This window comes from Nannobrachium achirus (genome assembly GCF_963921795.1).
Source record: "Nannobrachium achirus genome assembly, chromosome: 15".
Classification (NCBI taxonomy): Eukaryota; Metazoa; Chordata; class Actinopteri; order Myctophiformes; family Myctophidae; genus Nannobrachium; species Nannobrachium achirus.
In genome coordinates this window covers 45,540,949-45,557,734 of record NC_137822.1, presented here as the reverse complement: position 1 = coordinate 45,557,734, position 16,786 = coordinate 45,540,949, and the positions used below count along the sequence as shown (strand labels likewise).

At 43.8% G+C, this 16,786-nt stretch overlaps 2 protein-coding genes across 2 annotated transcripts in view; one reads left to right on the top strand and one right to left on the bottom strand.

The window, feature by feature from the left end:
- LOC308299899 (tenascin-like) overlaps positions 1–7,669 on the top strand; it is a gene marked incomplete at both ends in the record, with an annotated part of 71,213 nt that extends 63,544 nt beyond the window's left edge. The window contains 7 exons of the mRNA XM_080743679.1: positions 1,634–1,764; positions 3,220–3,352; positions 3,869–4,020; positions 4,865–4,961; positions 5,589–5,750; positions 6,685–6,848; positions 7,556–7,669. Coding sequence (XP_080599805.1) covers positions 1,634–1,764; positions 3,220–3,352; positions 3,869–4,020; positions 4,865–4,961; positions 5,589–5,750; positions 6,685–6,848; positions 7,556–7,669 — 953 coding nt within the window. The remainder of the gene's footprint in view (positions 1–1,633; positions 1,765–3,219; positions 3,353–3,868; positions 4,021–4,864; positions 4,962–5,588; positions 5,751–6,684; positions 6,849–7,555) is intronic.
- Positions 7,670–15,416: 7,747 nt separating this feature from the next.
- LOC308299898 (iron-sulfur cluster assembly scaffold protein IscU-like) lies at positions 15,417–15,941 on the bottom strand (the record flags this gene model as incomplete). The annotated part of the gene is made up of 1 exon (XM_080743678.1): positions 15,417–15,941. The coding sequence occupies one exon, from the start codon at positions 15,939–15,941 to the stop codon at positions 15,417–15,419; it is 525 nt and encodes a 174-aa protein (XP_080599804.1).
- Positions 15,942–16,786: the final 845 nt, after the last annotated feature.

Genomic DNA, 16,786 nt, shown 5'->3' with positions numbered 1-16,786 from the left:
TTACAGGTACATACTGTAGTTTACCCCCTGAAACCACTGACTTCATTACAGGTACATACTGTAGTTTACCCTCTGAAACCACTGACTTCATTACAGGTACATACTGTAGTTTACCCTCTGCTACCACTGACTTCATTACAGGTACATACTGTAGTTTACCCTCTGCTACCACTGACTTCATTACAGGTACATACTGTAGTTTACCCTCTGAAACCACTGACTTTACTGACTTCACCACAGGTACAGAGTCTATCCTTAGCTCTGGTCCATAGCGTTAGAAGGAGTTCTCCTAAAGGGAGAGAGGGCGAGATCATTTAGCAACCTACAACTGGGTTGCAACCTGGTCGGTAGTTTTCACCGACTGGGTCGCTAAATCTACCGACTGGGTCGCTAAATCTACCGACTGGGTCGCTAAATATACCGACTGGGTTGCTAAATATACCGACTGGGTCGCTAAATTTACCGACTGGGTCGCTAAATCTATCGACAGGGTCGCTAAATCTACCGACTGGGTCGCTAAATATACCGACTGGGTTGCTAAATCTACCGACTGGGTCGCTAAATCTACCGACTGGGTCGGGTTAGGGTTAGGGTTAGATCTACCGACCAGGCCGGTAAATCACCGACTGGGTCGCTAAATCTACCGACAGGGCCGGTAAATCACAGACTGGGTCGCTAAATCTACCGAACGGGCCGCTAAATCACTGACCTGGCCCGGTCTGTGATTTTGCAGCCCGGTTGGTAGATTTAGCGACCCGGTCGGTAAATCTAGCGACCTGGTCGGTAGATTTAGCAACCCAGTCGGTAGATTTAGCAACCCAGTCGGTAGATTTAGCGACCCAGTCGGTAGATTTAGCGACCCAGTCGGTAGATTTAGCGACCCAGTCGGTAGATTAGCGACCCAGTCGGTAGATTTAGCGACCCAGTCGGTAGATTTAGCGACCCAGTCGGTGAAAACTACCGACCAGGTTGCAACCCAGTTGTAGGTCGCTAAATGATCTTGCCCCTACTGCCTAAAGGGCCGATGCATACTCCACTTTTAGAGACAAATTTGTTTTGGTTCGGGGAGTCACAAAATCTCGGCAGCACTGAACAGCCGAATATTTGGACAGAGACAAACCGAAATAAATGTGTCTCTAAAAGTGGAGTATGCCCCCCACCTCACGTCTAAAATACACTTTTTGGTCAGAAAAGAAAATATTTCACCGGAAGGCAAATCTGGTCAATGGGATTTTTCCATTGACTAAATCTGCGCAGTGGAGTAAGTAAAACATTTTTTTTCTTTCTTCCGGTGTCATGTGACATGACATGTGATGTGCCATGTGACATCCTTTGAGTCGTCTACTGAACTATAGCTCCACAGGCTTCTCATCATTAGGATCTCTGTGTATCTGTGTGTTTCACAGGTTAATACTTCACAGTAGAATGACTGTGTCTCTTGTGTTTCAGAGGTTAATACTTCACAGTAGAATGACTGTGTCTCTTGTGTTTCACAGGTTAATACTTCACAGTAGAATGACTGTTTCTCTCTTGTGTTTCAGAGGTTAATACTTCACAGTAGAATGACTGTTTCTCTCTTGTGTTTCACAGGTTAATACTTCACAGTAGAATGACTGTGTCTCTTGTGTTTCAGAGCTGGACGCTCCTCGTGACCTGGAGGTGAAGGACGTCCACACGGACAGCGCCACCGTCACATGGAAACCCCCGCAGGCTGACATCGCTGGATACACCCTGACCTACACCTCCCCCGATGGCATCACTAAGGTACTGATACACCTTGAGCTACACCTCCCCTGATGGTATCACTAAGGTACGCGTGAAAACAGCAGATCGACAAGCCCACAGGAATTTCATACATATTCAAATTCAGCTGTCCTACACCTGCCATGTTGGAGAGCAACACAGGTGTTTCAGTTTGTCAGATAGATTGGCGTAGAACCAATTAATCTATTTGCAACACCCGTTGGTCCCCAACATGGCAGGTGTAGGACTACAATTGAAACTCATGAATAAGACCACAATGGTTTGTGTTATCCTTTTAGCCTTAATGTCTGACTGTGCCACATGTTGTTTACCTGACTGACTCCTAAAGTACTCAATCGATAAAAATAAAAACATGTGTTGCGAAAGCCTAATTTTGTCTATTGTTATTTCCTTTGTTTTAGTTGCATTTAAACAAACTGCCCTAAATAATATCTTCTAGGCTCATGTTCCTACTTATATTGATCCCAAAAGACTGTCCATTGGGTCTATTAGGCAGAAATGCTCCTGTTGTCCAGTTTCCCCAGCAGAACCCAGCAGCCCTCATCGCTTAGAGTGGAGCACAACAGCACATGAGCCTATCGCTTTTATGCTATGTGTTGTGGTCACAAGTGTTTTCTTTTTTTTTCATTAATCAATCTGTTAGTAGTTGTCATTACACCCGCATCCATGCCATCGTTGTCCTACACGAGCCGCCAGACTCTGCTAAAACAGACGTTATGCTGTTATGTGTTTTGCCAAGTCCTGGAAAAGACGCGCTGTGATTGGCCATTACAGTCACTTTGATTGGCATTTGTTGCCGAATGCTCACCCCAAAACATGATTTATGAGACTATGGTGGCTTTTGAGGGACAACCAAGGCATGGATGTTTGTAATGACACATTCATGAAAAATATAATCACTTTTGACCACAGCAAATAGTATAAAAGCTATAGGCTTATAGGCTCCACTCTAAGCGATGAGGGCTGCTGGGTTCTGCTGGGGAAACTGGACAACAGAGGCTTTTGTGCCTAATAGACCCCATGGACAGTCATTTGGGATCAATACTAGTGGGAAAATGAGTCTAGATGTTATTTAGGTTCAAGGTTCAAGGTTCAAGGTTGTACTTTATTGTTACGTCTTTTGTACACGTACATAAGAGTAAAATTAGTTTTTGTTTGGCATCCTCCAGACAATGCAGTTGTATATCAAAAAACAACATAATAACAGCAAACCACATAAACCACACAAATAATAATAATCTAAAAAGGTGTAAATAATAGTAAGATGTAAAAAAAAGAGAAGATAAAATAAAGGAGTACAAAAGGCAAAAAGAGCAACAGGTCGGAGTTGTCCTTTAATAACCAAGTGTGTGTGTGTGTGTGTGTGTGTGTGTGTGTGTGTGTGTGTGTGTGCGTGCGTGTGCGTGTGCGTGTGCGTGTGCGTGTGCGTGTGTGTGTGTGTGTGTGTGTGTACAGGAAGTGTTACTGAGCCCCACCACCAAATCCTACAGCATGAAGCAGCTCTCTGCATCCACAGAGTACACTGTAACGCTGCAAGCCGTCACCAGGGGGCAGAAGAGTAGACTTGTCAGCACTGTCTTCACCACAAGTAATGAGAACCTCCAACATTCATTCATACTTTCACACACACACACACACACACACACACACACACACACACACACACACACACACACACACACACACACACACACACACACACACACACACACACACGTTTGTATTGCGGCACTTGTGAGACACTATCCGTGTATATACTGTATATTATAGAGAGTATATTAAAGAGATGATGATGAGCCAGCCTTGCGAATAAAATAGAGAACCACTATAGTACTAATGTGCCATAGTGCCATAGTAAATCAGCGTCATACATACTGTATTCTGAAGAAAAGCTGGAGAATTGACATTCAGTAATTGGGATGATGAAAATAATAAAATCATATCATATTTTGAATGTGCCACGGACAAGACCAAGTCACGTTCACATTTGTCTGTGTACGGACAAGTTGATGACCCCTGTTCATGTGTGTCTTATAGTTGGTAAACTGTCCATTCCTGTGTGTCTTATAGTTGGTAAACTGTCCATTCATGTGTTTTTGTGTAGTTGGTAAGCTGTACAGCTACCCTAAGGACTGCGCCCAGATCTTCCTGAACGGTGAGACTACGTCAGGCGTGTACACCATCTACCTGGGTGGAGAGGAGAAGCAGGCCATCCAGGCCTACTGTGACATGGACACTGAGGGAGGGGGATGGACGGTGAGTTCAGACAAGAGGGAACCTGTTTATTTATGAAATGATTCACAAACCATTTGTGAGTTATGTGTTGCAAATAGCAAATGGGTCGCTTTGTGCGCCTGCTTGTTGTCGGCTCGTAACTCCAGCCTAATAGTCGGGCATTTCGGGCAGTATCTTGATGGAATCGTGCACATTCGTCTTGTGGGAGCCAATCAAAGTTGGGCTCTCATAGACTTTACTACAGTAAAATAATAATAAGCTTTAAAGGTGATACACCATGAAATTTCACTTTTCCTTTTCCAGTTCAAGCCAAAGGTGGTACTGCAGCTGAAAATGCTCTGAGAGCCATTCAAAAAGGAGAGAGGCTCTATTCAGGAGTGGTAATTTAGCCTCAAACCTTTTGAAAAACGTTTTTTTGGGGCATATGACATAAATACTTTTTAAATTCATGGTGTATCACCTTTAAGTAGCATGTGAGGGGTCAAACTAGATGTTTTTCAGGATTCTGAATCCAATGCAAGCATTTGTTTTGCATGAAAAACATTCCTTGGGCTAAAAACGGCCCCCATAAAACCATGGTTTAGTGATGAGTCATCACTTTTCACAGTTTTGTGTGGTCTGTTTCTCGGAAAGGAATGTTTTTCATGCAAAACAAATGCTTGAATTGGATTCAGAATCCTGAAAAACACCTAGTATGACCCCTCACATGCTACTTAAAGCATATTTACAAGGCCACACTTGTAAAGCGACTTTGGGTCCTCAGAAAAGCGCTGTATAAATTCCAGATAGTGTTATTATTCTTAACTTTCACAGGTACAATGGGGTTATTGGGTTCATACATTTCAATGTATTTGGATGTCTTCAGGTGTTCCTGAGGCGTCAGAATGGAAAGCTGAATTTCTACAAGAACTGGAAGAACTACTCTGCTGGCTTTGGAGATCTGAACGACGAGTTCTGGATGGGTGAGTAGTGAGTATATATATATATATATATATATAGAAGAACTACTCTGCTGGCTTTGGAGATCTGAACGATGAGTTCTGGATGGGTGAGTAGTGAGTGCTGTCATCCTCTGGAAATATATTTATTCTGATTATAAGCATATGATGAGAATAAAATTAGTTAGATCAAGGATCCTCAATGTTTCTCAGGTCAGGGAACCTTAGCTGAGAGTACACTGGTACTGGGTTTGATTCACACTGGGGACACCGTGGGCGCTGGGGGCGTGTTCTCTCCTCCGCATCAGTGCCCACACCCTACAGCTTGGCAAAAGGGCCTTTCTGTGTGGAGTTTGCAAGTTCTCCCGTGTCTCCTAGGGTTGATACCCTCACAAAAACATGCAGTAATCCTGGTCTCTATAATGCCGGGGCGCCTTGATGGAGGGGAAAGGAACTGGTTGGAATAACTTGCTCCAAGGACCCCCTGTAGTAACTCTGAGGACCCCCTAGGCCTAGGGGTCCCGAACTTCCTGTTGAACACCTCTCCTCTGTCTCTCCCTCTACCCCTCCTCACTGGTTGATCTCACCCTCATTCTAGCATGTTTCCATAGGTCTGTCCTTATTATTAATACTATCATTATGTGTCCATAGGTCTGTCCAGCCTGCATAAGATGACGTCTTCGGGTCAGTACGAGCTGCGTGTGGACTTGAGGGACGGCTCAGAGTCTGCATATGCTCAGTACGACAAGTTCGTGGTCGCGGAACCCCGGTCGCGCTATAAGCTCTATATAGGGATTTACAGTGGAACAGCAGGTATGTCTATCTATCACTATTTTAAACATATTATTATTTTATTAGTAATGCAGTAATGACACCAAATTACCCCGTCAAGGGTCCATTTGGTTTCATTTCACACTCTCAAAAGTTAAAGATCTGTAAGGGTCCATTACAGATCCAACGTTTAGCTGGGGACCACCTGGAACCCCCTCTAAGGACCACTGGTGGTCCCCGGACCATGGGTTGAAAACCACTGCTCTCTAGCAATGATTACAATATAGAGCACTTATTTTAACAAAAAGACAGACAAACAGACCAAAAAATCAGTGATTCTCAACCTTTTCAGGCCGCAACCCCCCAAATAATCATATTTTAACTGGGGACCCCCACCCTGATCAACACTAAGAGTTGAGGCATTACATTTTGTATAACACGCTTTTATTGTGAAAATAGCAGATCTAAATGCTCACAACGCCTCGCGTTGAGAAGCGCTGTGAGCATGTAGATCAGCTAAAATCCGCATTTTCTGCCTCTAATATTTGACAATGTAGCCAATGTTTAATTTGGTATTAAAAAGTCCTTATATTGGGTGTTCCAAAGGTTCATTAGTCCGAATTTGTTAAGAATACTATGCCCAACTCTCACCCTAACCCTAAACCTAACCTCAGTAACCCTAACTAAATTCGGAATAATGAACCTTCGGACTAATGAACCTTCGGACTAATGAACCTTCGGACTTATGGGCAGTCTCCTTAAATTGTCACTTTAGAAATGTCCAGATACCCTCTATAGTCTATACACTTAAACTTTATGTTGGTTTGTTTACTGTTGAGTGAGAAAACAACGTTGCATGCTAAGTTAATCATCCCCCCAAAATAATTTGGGGACCCCCCTGGGGTTCCCGACCCACAGCTTGAGAACCACTGACCTACATACATCATGTGTCTTCATCCCTCCATGTCTTCCTCAGGTGATTCCATGAACTACCACCACGGCCGTCCCTTCTCCACCTACGACAACGACAACGACATCGCCGTCACCAACTGTGCCTTGTCCTACAAGGGAGCCTTCTGGTATAAGAACTGCCACCGCGTCAACCTTATGGGCAAATACGGTGACGACAGTCACAGTAAGGTATGTATGCACAAGTCATTCAGATTATACAATGGCGTGTTGACAGTAATATAAACTTTTTACTGTGTTTTACTTTAAAGCATCAAAGTCATTTTAACATCTACTCTGGCTTTTGTGTGCACCCCAGGCAGTTTGCGTGATTCAATCTTTTGATATTTATATTATATTCAATAGATCAGACACCTGCTTCTATAAATGCACATGGTGATTGATGTTGTCCTTCTAATGCATTGGTTCTCAAAGTGGGGTCTGGGGACCCCCAGAGGTCATTGAGGGAGTGCCAGGGGGTCCCCAGCTAAATGATAGTTAGGAACCAAATGGACCCATATGGGTATAATACGTAACTCTCAGAGTTAAATCAACATTGCTTTTACAATAGGAATCGGGGTCCCAGAGATATAAATGCCATTAAATGGAGGTCTGTAGCCTACTGTGTCAAACTGGGGGTCCTTGAAATTAAAATGGGTTAGGGTTGGGAATCACTGCTAGAGCCGTAAAAATCTTCTCTTACGGCGGTCCCTGGCATGTCTTTTCAAATGGGGGATTGCAGGCCTTGACATGAACATTTTTGAAAACCACTGCTCTAATGCACGTAGACTCATTGAAAACCACTCGTCCCTGCGTCTGCTGACCGATATTGTCCTTCTAATGAATGTCAGACTCCTCGTTCTTAATAATATCCCAACCTTTGGGTCTTTCCTCCTCAGGGCATCAACTGGTTCCACTGGAAGGGCCACGAGCATTCCATTCCCTTCGCCGAGATGAAGCTGAGGCCGGGCAACTTCAGAAACTTCGAGAGCAGGAGGAAGAAGCGATCCTAGGGTCCCGCAGTGCAGACCCCCCGTCACTGCCTAACCTCTCTAACAGTCATCCATATTTATATCTCCTTTCCTTACCCTCAATTCACTCTTGAGTTTAACGACAAGCCATGAAAATACTGTATGAACGAAACATTGGTCTCTTAAGCCAGGCAGCTCTGCCACAATGCTTCACTAGTACATACAGTCTGTAACTATACGCCTCCCGAAGGCTGTTTAGGCTAAGCGGCCAGCTCGGTAATATTATGCCTTGACTCATTTTATTTAGAACAAGGGTCTTCAACAGGGGGTCCGGGACCCTTAGGGGGTCCTCAGAGTTACTACAGGGGGGCCTTCAAAGAAATGTGTGATAGAAACCTTTTTTATCCTTTTTTTATATTAACCACTTGAACCCTAGTGTCCACTGTCCATATTCTGAGAACTTTATCCAAAAATAGCTGATCTACAAGCTCACAACGCCTCGCGCTACGAGGCGTTGTGAGCTTGTAGATCAGCTATTTTCGCCAAAGAGGTTTGGTGTAGAGGGGGAAATGAGCAGACTAAGTACAGTAAAAGGTCAAGTTTATTAAGTATTGACGGTTCAAGTGGTTAAATATCTGAAAACACAAATTGACATGAATCCAAAATACACTGATGATTGTGCTGTCAAACAATGAAACTATATGGAATCTATGAAAAGGTCCCTGCTTCATCTCTCTCTGAACTAAGGGGTCCTTGGCCTGAAAACGTTGAAGACCCCTGATTTAGAGGGACTTATTTTACGCGACTGTGAACTGTGTGAAGAACAAACGGAGTCAAACGGAGGTGGCATCTGCTATGGTTTTGCGTTTTCCGTCGCAACAGACTGTTAGGTTTTAAAGAAGCGTTTGAGAATTGTGCGCGGCAACAGCCTGCCTCGAGAGACCAATGATAAACCATCATGAAATGTTACGTAACGTTACACCAAAGAAGCACAACTGGACTGAAAGATGTGCAGATAAATAATAGCATTGTTTTTGTGTGTGTGTGAATGTAAATAATCCACCAGAGGATAATATTGCCTTATTTGATGCTATTTTTATATGATTATTTCTACTTAAATGTTTTGATTTCCGTGGAAATGTGGACATTCAAGCTAAAAATGAGGAGTAATGTAAATGTACTGGGGATGTAACGATGCCAAAAACTCACCGTACGACAATATCACGGTAATATTGTTCACGATGCAATGTTCATCATGATATTTGGAGGGAAAAGAAAGATGATATTACGTAGATCGTAGATGCCATCAAGGGCCCACAATAATATTGAGACTTTTATTTTTTATTTTCTGTTGTCACGATATTGTGATGACGATAATATTGTTACATCCCTAAAATGTACTGTATGTTTCGTGCCATCTTCCACACACTCCGTCGTACTGTACATCAGTGGTTCTCAACCTGTGGGTCAGGACCCCCAGTTAGGCTAAATGTTAACATTGTTTTCTCTCAACAGTAAACAAACCAACATAAAGTTTAAGTGTATAGAGGGGTATACAAACCAACTTAAAGTTTAAGTGTATAGAGGGGTATACAAACCAACTTAAAGTTTAAGTGTATAGAGGGGTATACAAACCAACTTAAAGTTTAAGTGTATAGGGGTGTCTGCACATTTCTAAAGTGACAATTTAAGGACTTTAAAGACCTTTTTAGTACCATTGGTCAAGTTGTCAAATATTAGAGTCTGAAATTGTGAAAATAGTAGATCTACAGGCTCACATTTATTTTCACAATGGAACAGATCGGGTCAAACTAAATGTAATACCAACCATTACAATTCCGAGTGCTTGTGCACTTGGGGTTCGGGGTCCCCTGTTGAAATATGATTATTTTGAGGGTCACGGCCTGAATAGGTTGAGAACCACTGACTTATATGACTCAGCGATAATGCCTCCCCCTGGCCAGCCGGTGCGCCCGATGGAGGGGAAAGGAACTGTTTCGAATAACTTGTTCCTTCCACGCGCTACGTCCAAACCGGGGAAATCCCCTCTTTCAGGTGAAAAGAAGCAACTTGGACTCCTCATGCATAGAAGGAAGCATGAGGTCAGTCCGTTGTCTCCCCAGGCGCGGCAGAGGGAGAGCAGAGCCCAGGATTACATAGGCAATTAGCACTGGGTGAAAAATGGGTTACAAAATCGTGGGATAGAAATTACAATATGATTCAGCGATGGAGAGTCAGAGCGATGGAATGAATGTCGGACCGAGCCACTGTCTTCTGCTTATGAACCCCCAAAGTCTTCATGGGTCATCAGCGTCTAGGAAGCATTCCATGGGCGCTCTATGGTTGAAGGGATATTTCACTTTCAAATAAAATAAACATAAAATATAAAAACATCAATGGAAAAATCCCAGCCCACTGGTTTATGTTTATGGCAGTCAGTGGTGTCAACACATTCTGCTGTTCGCACAATCTGTATTTGTCCCTGCCTTATCCCTGAAGTTATTTGTCCTTTTCTTTTTTTTTTCTTTACTATTTTGAAAAACATTTTTAATAACTGATCCACAAGCTCACAATGTGTCAAGGTAAATTGGCTATTTGAAGTATTTTAAAATGTTTTTTCAAAAAGGCAAAGAAGTTTAGGGTTTAGGCATAAGGATTGGACGTAAGTATAGCTGTAGTTGCCTTACCTCTTACAGTATCCCTAAACTTATTTGCCATAAATGTATTTATAAATAAAATAAATTGAACTCAGTCTTGTATGGGCGAAAGTGAACTCACGATATGAGCGATATATGGCCCATATCGTTGCCTTTTGCAAAACTGATATTGGGCATGATCATACCGAGATAACAATATGATAACATTATATTGTGCAGCACAATTAAGCGTACTTTCCACCTGGCATGATAAAGATATCTAACGTTGAGAACGATTTCTAAAGCAATATATTTATCTTTAGTGTGCCCCGGTGGGAATGACGCTTTAGGGATAAGTGGTAAGGCACGGGCGATAACCAGGGCCCACTTCTGCTGGATGTCTGCTCCGTCACAGGGGAAAGTGGGGTTGAAACGGGAGGGATAAATGGACACGGCCCCTAAAGGCTGATCTGTACGTTGTTGCATGACAGAGTCACATGACAAAAAAATGCAGATCGATCTGCAGTAGAACACAATGGGTTCATGAGCTTGTAGATCGGATACTCTTGGCCGTGCCAATCGAGTGTTAAAATGTCAAGGGCACATATAGGAGGCCAACGAACGCTCCCTGAAACGATGGAACCTTAAAGCTGCTTTAAGTGATTTATTTCAGTATTTTATTGTTAAACAACGTTAATGCTCTAATATTCCGATGTAGTAATCATTGCAATCGACTGTTTGTTCAGCAACAGGGCGCTCCAGGTATAGGATACCAGTTGCGTCCAATCAGAAGAGAGAAGATCGTTCATCAGCTTGTTTTCCAGTTCTGATTTTTGTCCACTTATTTATTTGTTTCGTCACTTCCAGTTTCACATGTTGTTCATATCCTCTATTCTATGTGAGTTCTCTCTCCTGATTGGATGTAGCTGGTATCCCAACCTGAACATGTTTTCCTTTTTCGCTGTATAGAGATGGAGAGATCCCTGCAGGGACGTGCTGGCCATTGGGAAAAGCGGGACAACTCCCGAACGGTCGGTTCATTCCCGGCTGGTCCAGGCCAGCCATTAGGAAAAAAAATTAAATAAAATGTCGGCCTTCGTTCCATTTTGGGGGCTGGGCGGCCAACCAAGTAAATCGTCACTGTCAGGCAGAAACCTTGTATCTCCAAGTTTCAAATTTGTAATTTTTTTCACAAAGCAAAGGCCTGCTTCATCATAAACACACACGATCTACAAGCACACAACGCCTCGCGGGTGCGAGGCGTTGTGTGCTTGTAGATCGGCTGTTTTCACTAGTTTAAATCATTTTTAAAATGGTTTTGGACATACAAGGTTTCCGACAATGACGAAATATAACTCATGTAATTGGGCCACTGGCTTGTCACTTGTCATGATCTGAAATGGCAAATCTTTGAGTAGCAGCAGCGCTAGAGAGAGATCTCTCTCTATACCGCGCAATGAGGGCCTCTACAACTCTTTTTCCCGGGCTGAATCAGGGGCCCAGCATGTCCCTGGATCCCTGCACAAACACTCTATAGCAAGGGTCTTCAACAGGGGGTCCGGGACCTCTAGGGGGTCCTCAGAGTTACTACAGGGGGTCCTCCAAATCTTTGTGTGATGGAAGATTTTTTTTCTCCTTTTTTATATTAACAACTTCAACCCTATAGCGTCCATATTCTGAGAACTTTAGCCAAAAATAGCTGATCTACAAGCTCACTTTGGTTATTTTTGGCAAAGAGGTTTGGTGTAGAGGAGAAAAAGAGCAGACTAAGTACAGAGTGAAAGGTCAAGTTTATTACTGTTATCTGAAAACACAAATTGACATGAATCCAAAATACACTGATGATTGTGCTGTCAAACGATGAAACTATATGGAATCTATGAACAGATTGTGGGGGTCCCTGCTTCATCTCCTCTCAACTAAGGGGCCTGAAAATGTTGAAGACCCCTGCTCTATAGTGATGATTACTATCGGGACAAAGAGCTAATTAACAGTTATTTTAACAACAAATGTCGCTTACGGCACCTTTAAACACTAGAGGATTGTAGAGTTGATTTAGAGACTGACTTAGTTGTGGACAGACTCAATCTAGGATATAAATAATTGTTATGTTTTCAAGGATTTATCTAGATATACTGTAGGCTTATCCAGAAGAAGAATCTTAACCTTTTGACATCCTTGAAATATTGTCTTACATTTACTGGACCACAAGAAAGCATCTCTCAGTGGTTCACTTTTGCAAGCACCATCAAATGACCTATTTAAATGATGCTTTTATTATGTTTAATAGAATGAAAATCAAACGTTTCTTTGTAACCTCCAATACAATAAAAAAGAAAAGAAAACAAAAGTTTAAAGTTTCCTATTTCTCCCCTCTCTTTTTTCCAAGCCTGAATGAGTCGAAGACAGTATTTGATGACGGCAGTGTGCTCTGTGCAAAATATTACAATCTGCGCGCACGCACGCACGCACGCACGCACGCACGCACGCACGCACGCACACACACACACACACACACACACACACACACATACTGAACAAACACTTTTGTACTGTATGTGGCAATGATTACTATCACAATATAGAGATATTTAACGGTTTGATTGATTGATTGATTGATTGATTGAGGACATTATTAGAATTTGCATAGGAAAAGGTACATAACATGACAGTACAGTTCACAGGTACAAGGTCAATTAAGGTCAACACTGCAAGAAAGCTTTTGGGCTTGTTGCAGTTGGGGTCCTTTATAACTCGTCCGTTCCCTCATGTATCTGAGGGATTGAATGTAGGAGTTTCAGAAGTAATGTGCCCGTTGGACAGATCTTTATGCCCAAATATGGTGTTCCATGTTGGAGTGCCCATTGAGTAGATCTTTATGCCCATACATGGTGTTCCATGCGAGCCCACACTGTTTCGTAGGAACAGTGTTTCTAGTTTGTATATCAGGTTTCACTTGTTGTTGGTGACACATATAAAAAGCTAGATGCCTCGTTCGCCTCTGCAGCTCATTGGAGCGACGTGCAACAGTTGTAGTCCGGACTTCCTGGAAAAACCAAGGGACTGCTGCCTGCCAGTCAAGTGACTATTGACCAATCACAGCTCGTCTTTTCTGGGACTTATCCAAGGACTACAATTCATTTCAACAGAGCCAGTTCCGATGTTGCGCGGCTCAGCTGTTCTTGCAGGCTGCGTACGTAAAGACCCTCCCCCACCTGCCTCTGTTTGCCCTAGCAACGTTCGTATGTGTGACGCACATGGAAGCAATGCACACGGATTCCCTTGGTCCCTCGATGCATATATGCACCAGAGCCGAAGGAGGCGTCTACCTTTCTATGTCTATGGTTGGTGACATCACCAAGAATGCTGGTCTCTCATTGGCTGTTGATGGTGACGTCACCAAGAATGCTAGTCCTATGTAGACGCTATCTGCCATTGCTAATACTAGAGGTTTGCGCCCGCCCCTCCCGTTTTATAGTAAGATATTATGATGTCACGTGAAACTTGTGACCAATCATGGAGATTGGCCCATGGCCCGTAGCCTGTGATTGGCTACGGGCATAAACACACTTTCCTAAAACTTGGTGATCTAGTCTAGGCCGATGGTTCTCAACCTTGCCAGGCCATATAAAAAAATCAAACCTCGGTTCGAAGTGAAGCGGTGAACTTTTATTCTATGTATTCTATGTGTTCTAGAGTTATCTGTAACAGTTGGGCTACTATACATTCTTTATATTCTGAATGAATTAATGATTTTATCTGGAGGGCCGAATTGTCATGTGAAGCTTGACCAATCCCCAAAGTATCCAATCATCAGACCGGGACGGACACTACACACATACGTACGGACGGACGGGACAGATAAAACCTATTCATTCTGAACTGAAATGGCCATATATGGACATGGGACACACATTTTGCTTTTTGAAAAAGCCTATTCATTCTGGACTGATATTCTGGACGTACGAGACAGAAAAAACCTGTTCATTCTGGACTGGAGTGACCATATATGGACATGAGGTGACATACATTTTGTTTTTGAAAAAGCCTGTTCATTCTGGACTGAAACGACCATATATGGGCGTGGGACACACAAAGCCACTCATTGGAAGCGGTTTTCACTGCTTCAAAAATGGTAGGGGGTGATTTTAGTGAGTCCCTGAAGCGGTGCATTTCCATTGGGCCTTTTGACCCGGAGGCTTTCGGCTGTCAGGGAGAAACAAAAATACACAGGGAAAAAACATATTGCATTTTATAACCACACCCAGGGGTCTGTTGGAGTAGTGTTAACTCCATAGACACATACAAAACTAAAATAAAAATCCCACCCAATGTGAACTGAGCGGTGGTCGTGCTTGCATAACGTCTTCAATTGGTAATTGGTGATGTAATACAGGCTACACACACACACATTGCTATGGCAAAACGCTGAGGAAAAACACTAGGATATAGGTCTAGGATGTAATTGGTGATGTAATATGGCTACACACACACACATATTGCTATGGCAAAACGCTGAGGAAAACACATTGCTATGGCAAAACGCTGAGGAAAAGTGAGTACAGATAGGTCTAGGATGTAACTGGTGATGTAATGTGATGTAATATGGCTACACACACACACATATTGCTATGGCAAAACGCTGAGGAAAACACATTGCTATGGCAAAACGCTGAGGAAAGGTGGCTACAGACACACGCACAGCCACTCTATGGAGCGGTTTACCACCGCTCAAAAATCACACCGTGTAAATGTGAAATTTGTGAGTTAATTTCATTAATCGTCCCGCGAAGCTTGGCCAATGTGACCCTGGATGCACAACAAACTGTGAGCTCTTTGTGCCAAGATGTAGGCCAGATGTAGGCCAGATGTGGGCCAGATGTGGGCCAGATGTGGGCCAGATGTGGGCCAGATGTAGGCCAGATGTAGGCCAGATGTAGGCCAGATGTGGACCAGATGTGGGCCAGATGTAGGCCAGATGTAGGCCAGATGTGGGCCAGATGTGGGCCAGATGTGGGCCAGATGTAGGCCAGATGTAGGCCAGATGTAGGCCACACTTCAGAGCCCGGACAAAGCCAGATGTTGGAGCCTATAGCTCCTTCTAGGATAACCGCTCAAAAAGTACAAAAAATATGGCTCCACCTCTTAGTCATTCATTTAGCGCCGCTGTCTTCTGCATCCTCCTCCTTCTCCTCCTTGTTATCCGGCCGTTGCTTGCGCTTGTAGTCACTGACGGCCGCTCTCAGGGCGTCCTCCGCCAGCATGGAGCAGTGCAGCTTGACCGGCGGGAGGCGCAGCTCCTTGGCGATGTCCGTGTTCTTGATCTGCAGGGACTCGTCCAGCGACCTGCCCTTGATCCACTCGGTGGCCAGCGAGCTGGAGGCGATGGCCGAGCCGCAGCCGAACGTCTTGAACTTGGCGTCCACGATGCGGCCGCTGATCTCGTCCACCTGGATCTGGAGCTTCATGACGTCGCCGCAGGCCGGCGAGCCCACCAGCCCCGTCCCCACGTCCTTGGACTTCTTGTCGAGGGAGCCCATGTTCCTGGGGTCCTCGAAGTGGTCCAGCACGTTCTTGTGATACGGGGAGGAGAGCGGCGCGAGCTGCGGGAACGACAGCCGTCTTCTGCCCAACGCGCCCAAGTGGGTTCCTAGTCTTCGTAAGGACGACAGCGACATTTCTCCGGAACCAACGTGTTGCTCTGGAAGTCGACGTATGAATGTGTGTTTTCACCGTACAATGCCTTATATAGGTTGATGATGTCGCACAACACAACGCGAAGCCATAACAATGCCGATTTGCCGTCTTGGATGTCTGTTCCTCGACCTGTAACTGGACCCGTAAGGGTTTCACAGTGTAGAATGGGGGTCTCAGAGATACAGATCAATGCTATCAATGTGGGGTCTGTGGTCGAATGCATATCAGATGGGGGTCCTTGAAATTAGAATCACTGTTGTAACTTGTATGTAAACAGCTGCTGTCAGTCTGTTTTGGAGGTGCTATTTAAAACTTTAACTAATTGGGCAGTGGTGGAAAAAGTATTAGAATCTTTCTAAAATTATCAATACTGCAATGTAGAAATACTCTGTTAGAAGTAAAAGCCCATAATGCAAAGCGGATTCTGCCAATGCATTTCAATGGGAATGGATGGAGTGGATTTTTGGAGAAATCTGCAAATGTCAGATTCCTCCAAAAACCCGCTCCGTTCCCAAGTCACGGACAGAGCGGCCCAAGGAGATATGCACGTGTGTCGTGTTTGCGCCGCTCACTTCACACTGGTGGGTTTTTATTGAAGTTATTTTCTATTCCTGATTTCTGACTGTTATATGATGTGTTTTTGCATATTTGTCTGTCATTTTGTGTCTCTATGAATTGAGTACAAAAGGATCCCAACATAAACATAAACTATGGTGCTTTCTTGGGTTTAAATCCTATTAGTAGACCTATCTGAACTGCTCCGGTCGCTACTTAGTATGAAAGCCTTCAGATCCTGTCTGTCACCCTATTATCCTACAATTATCCT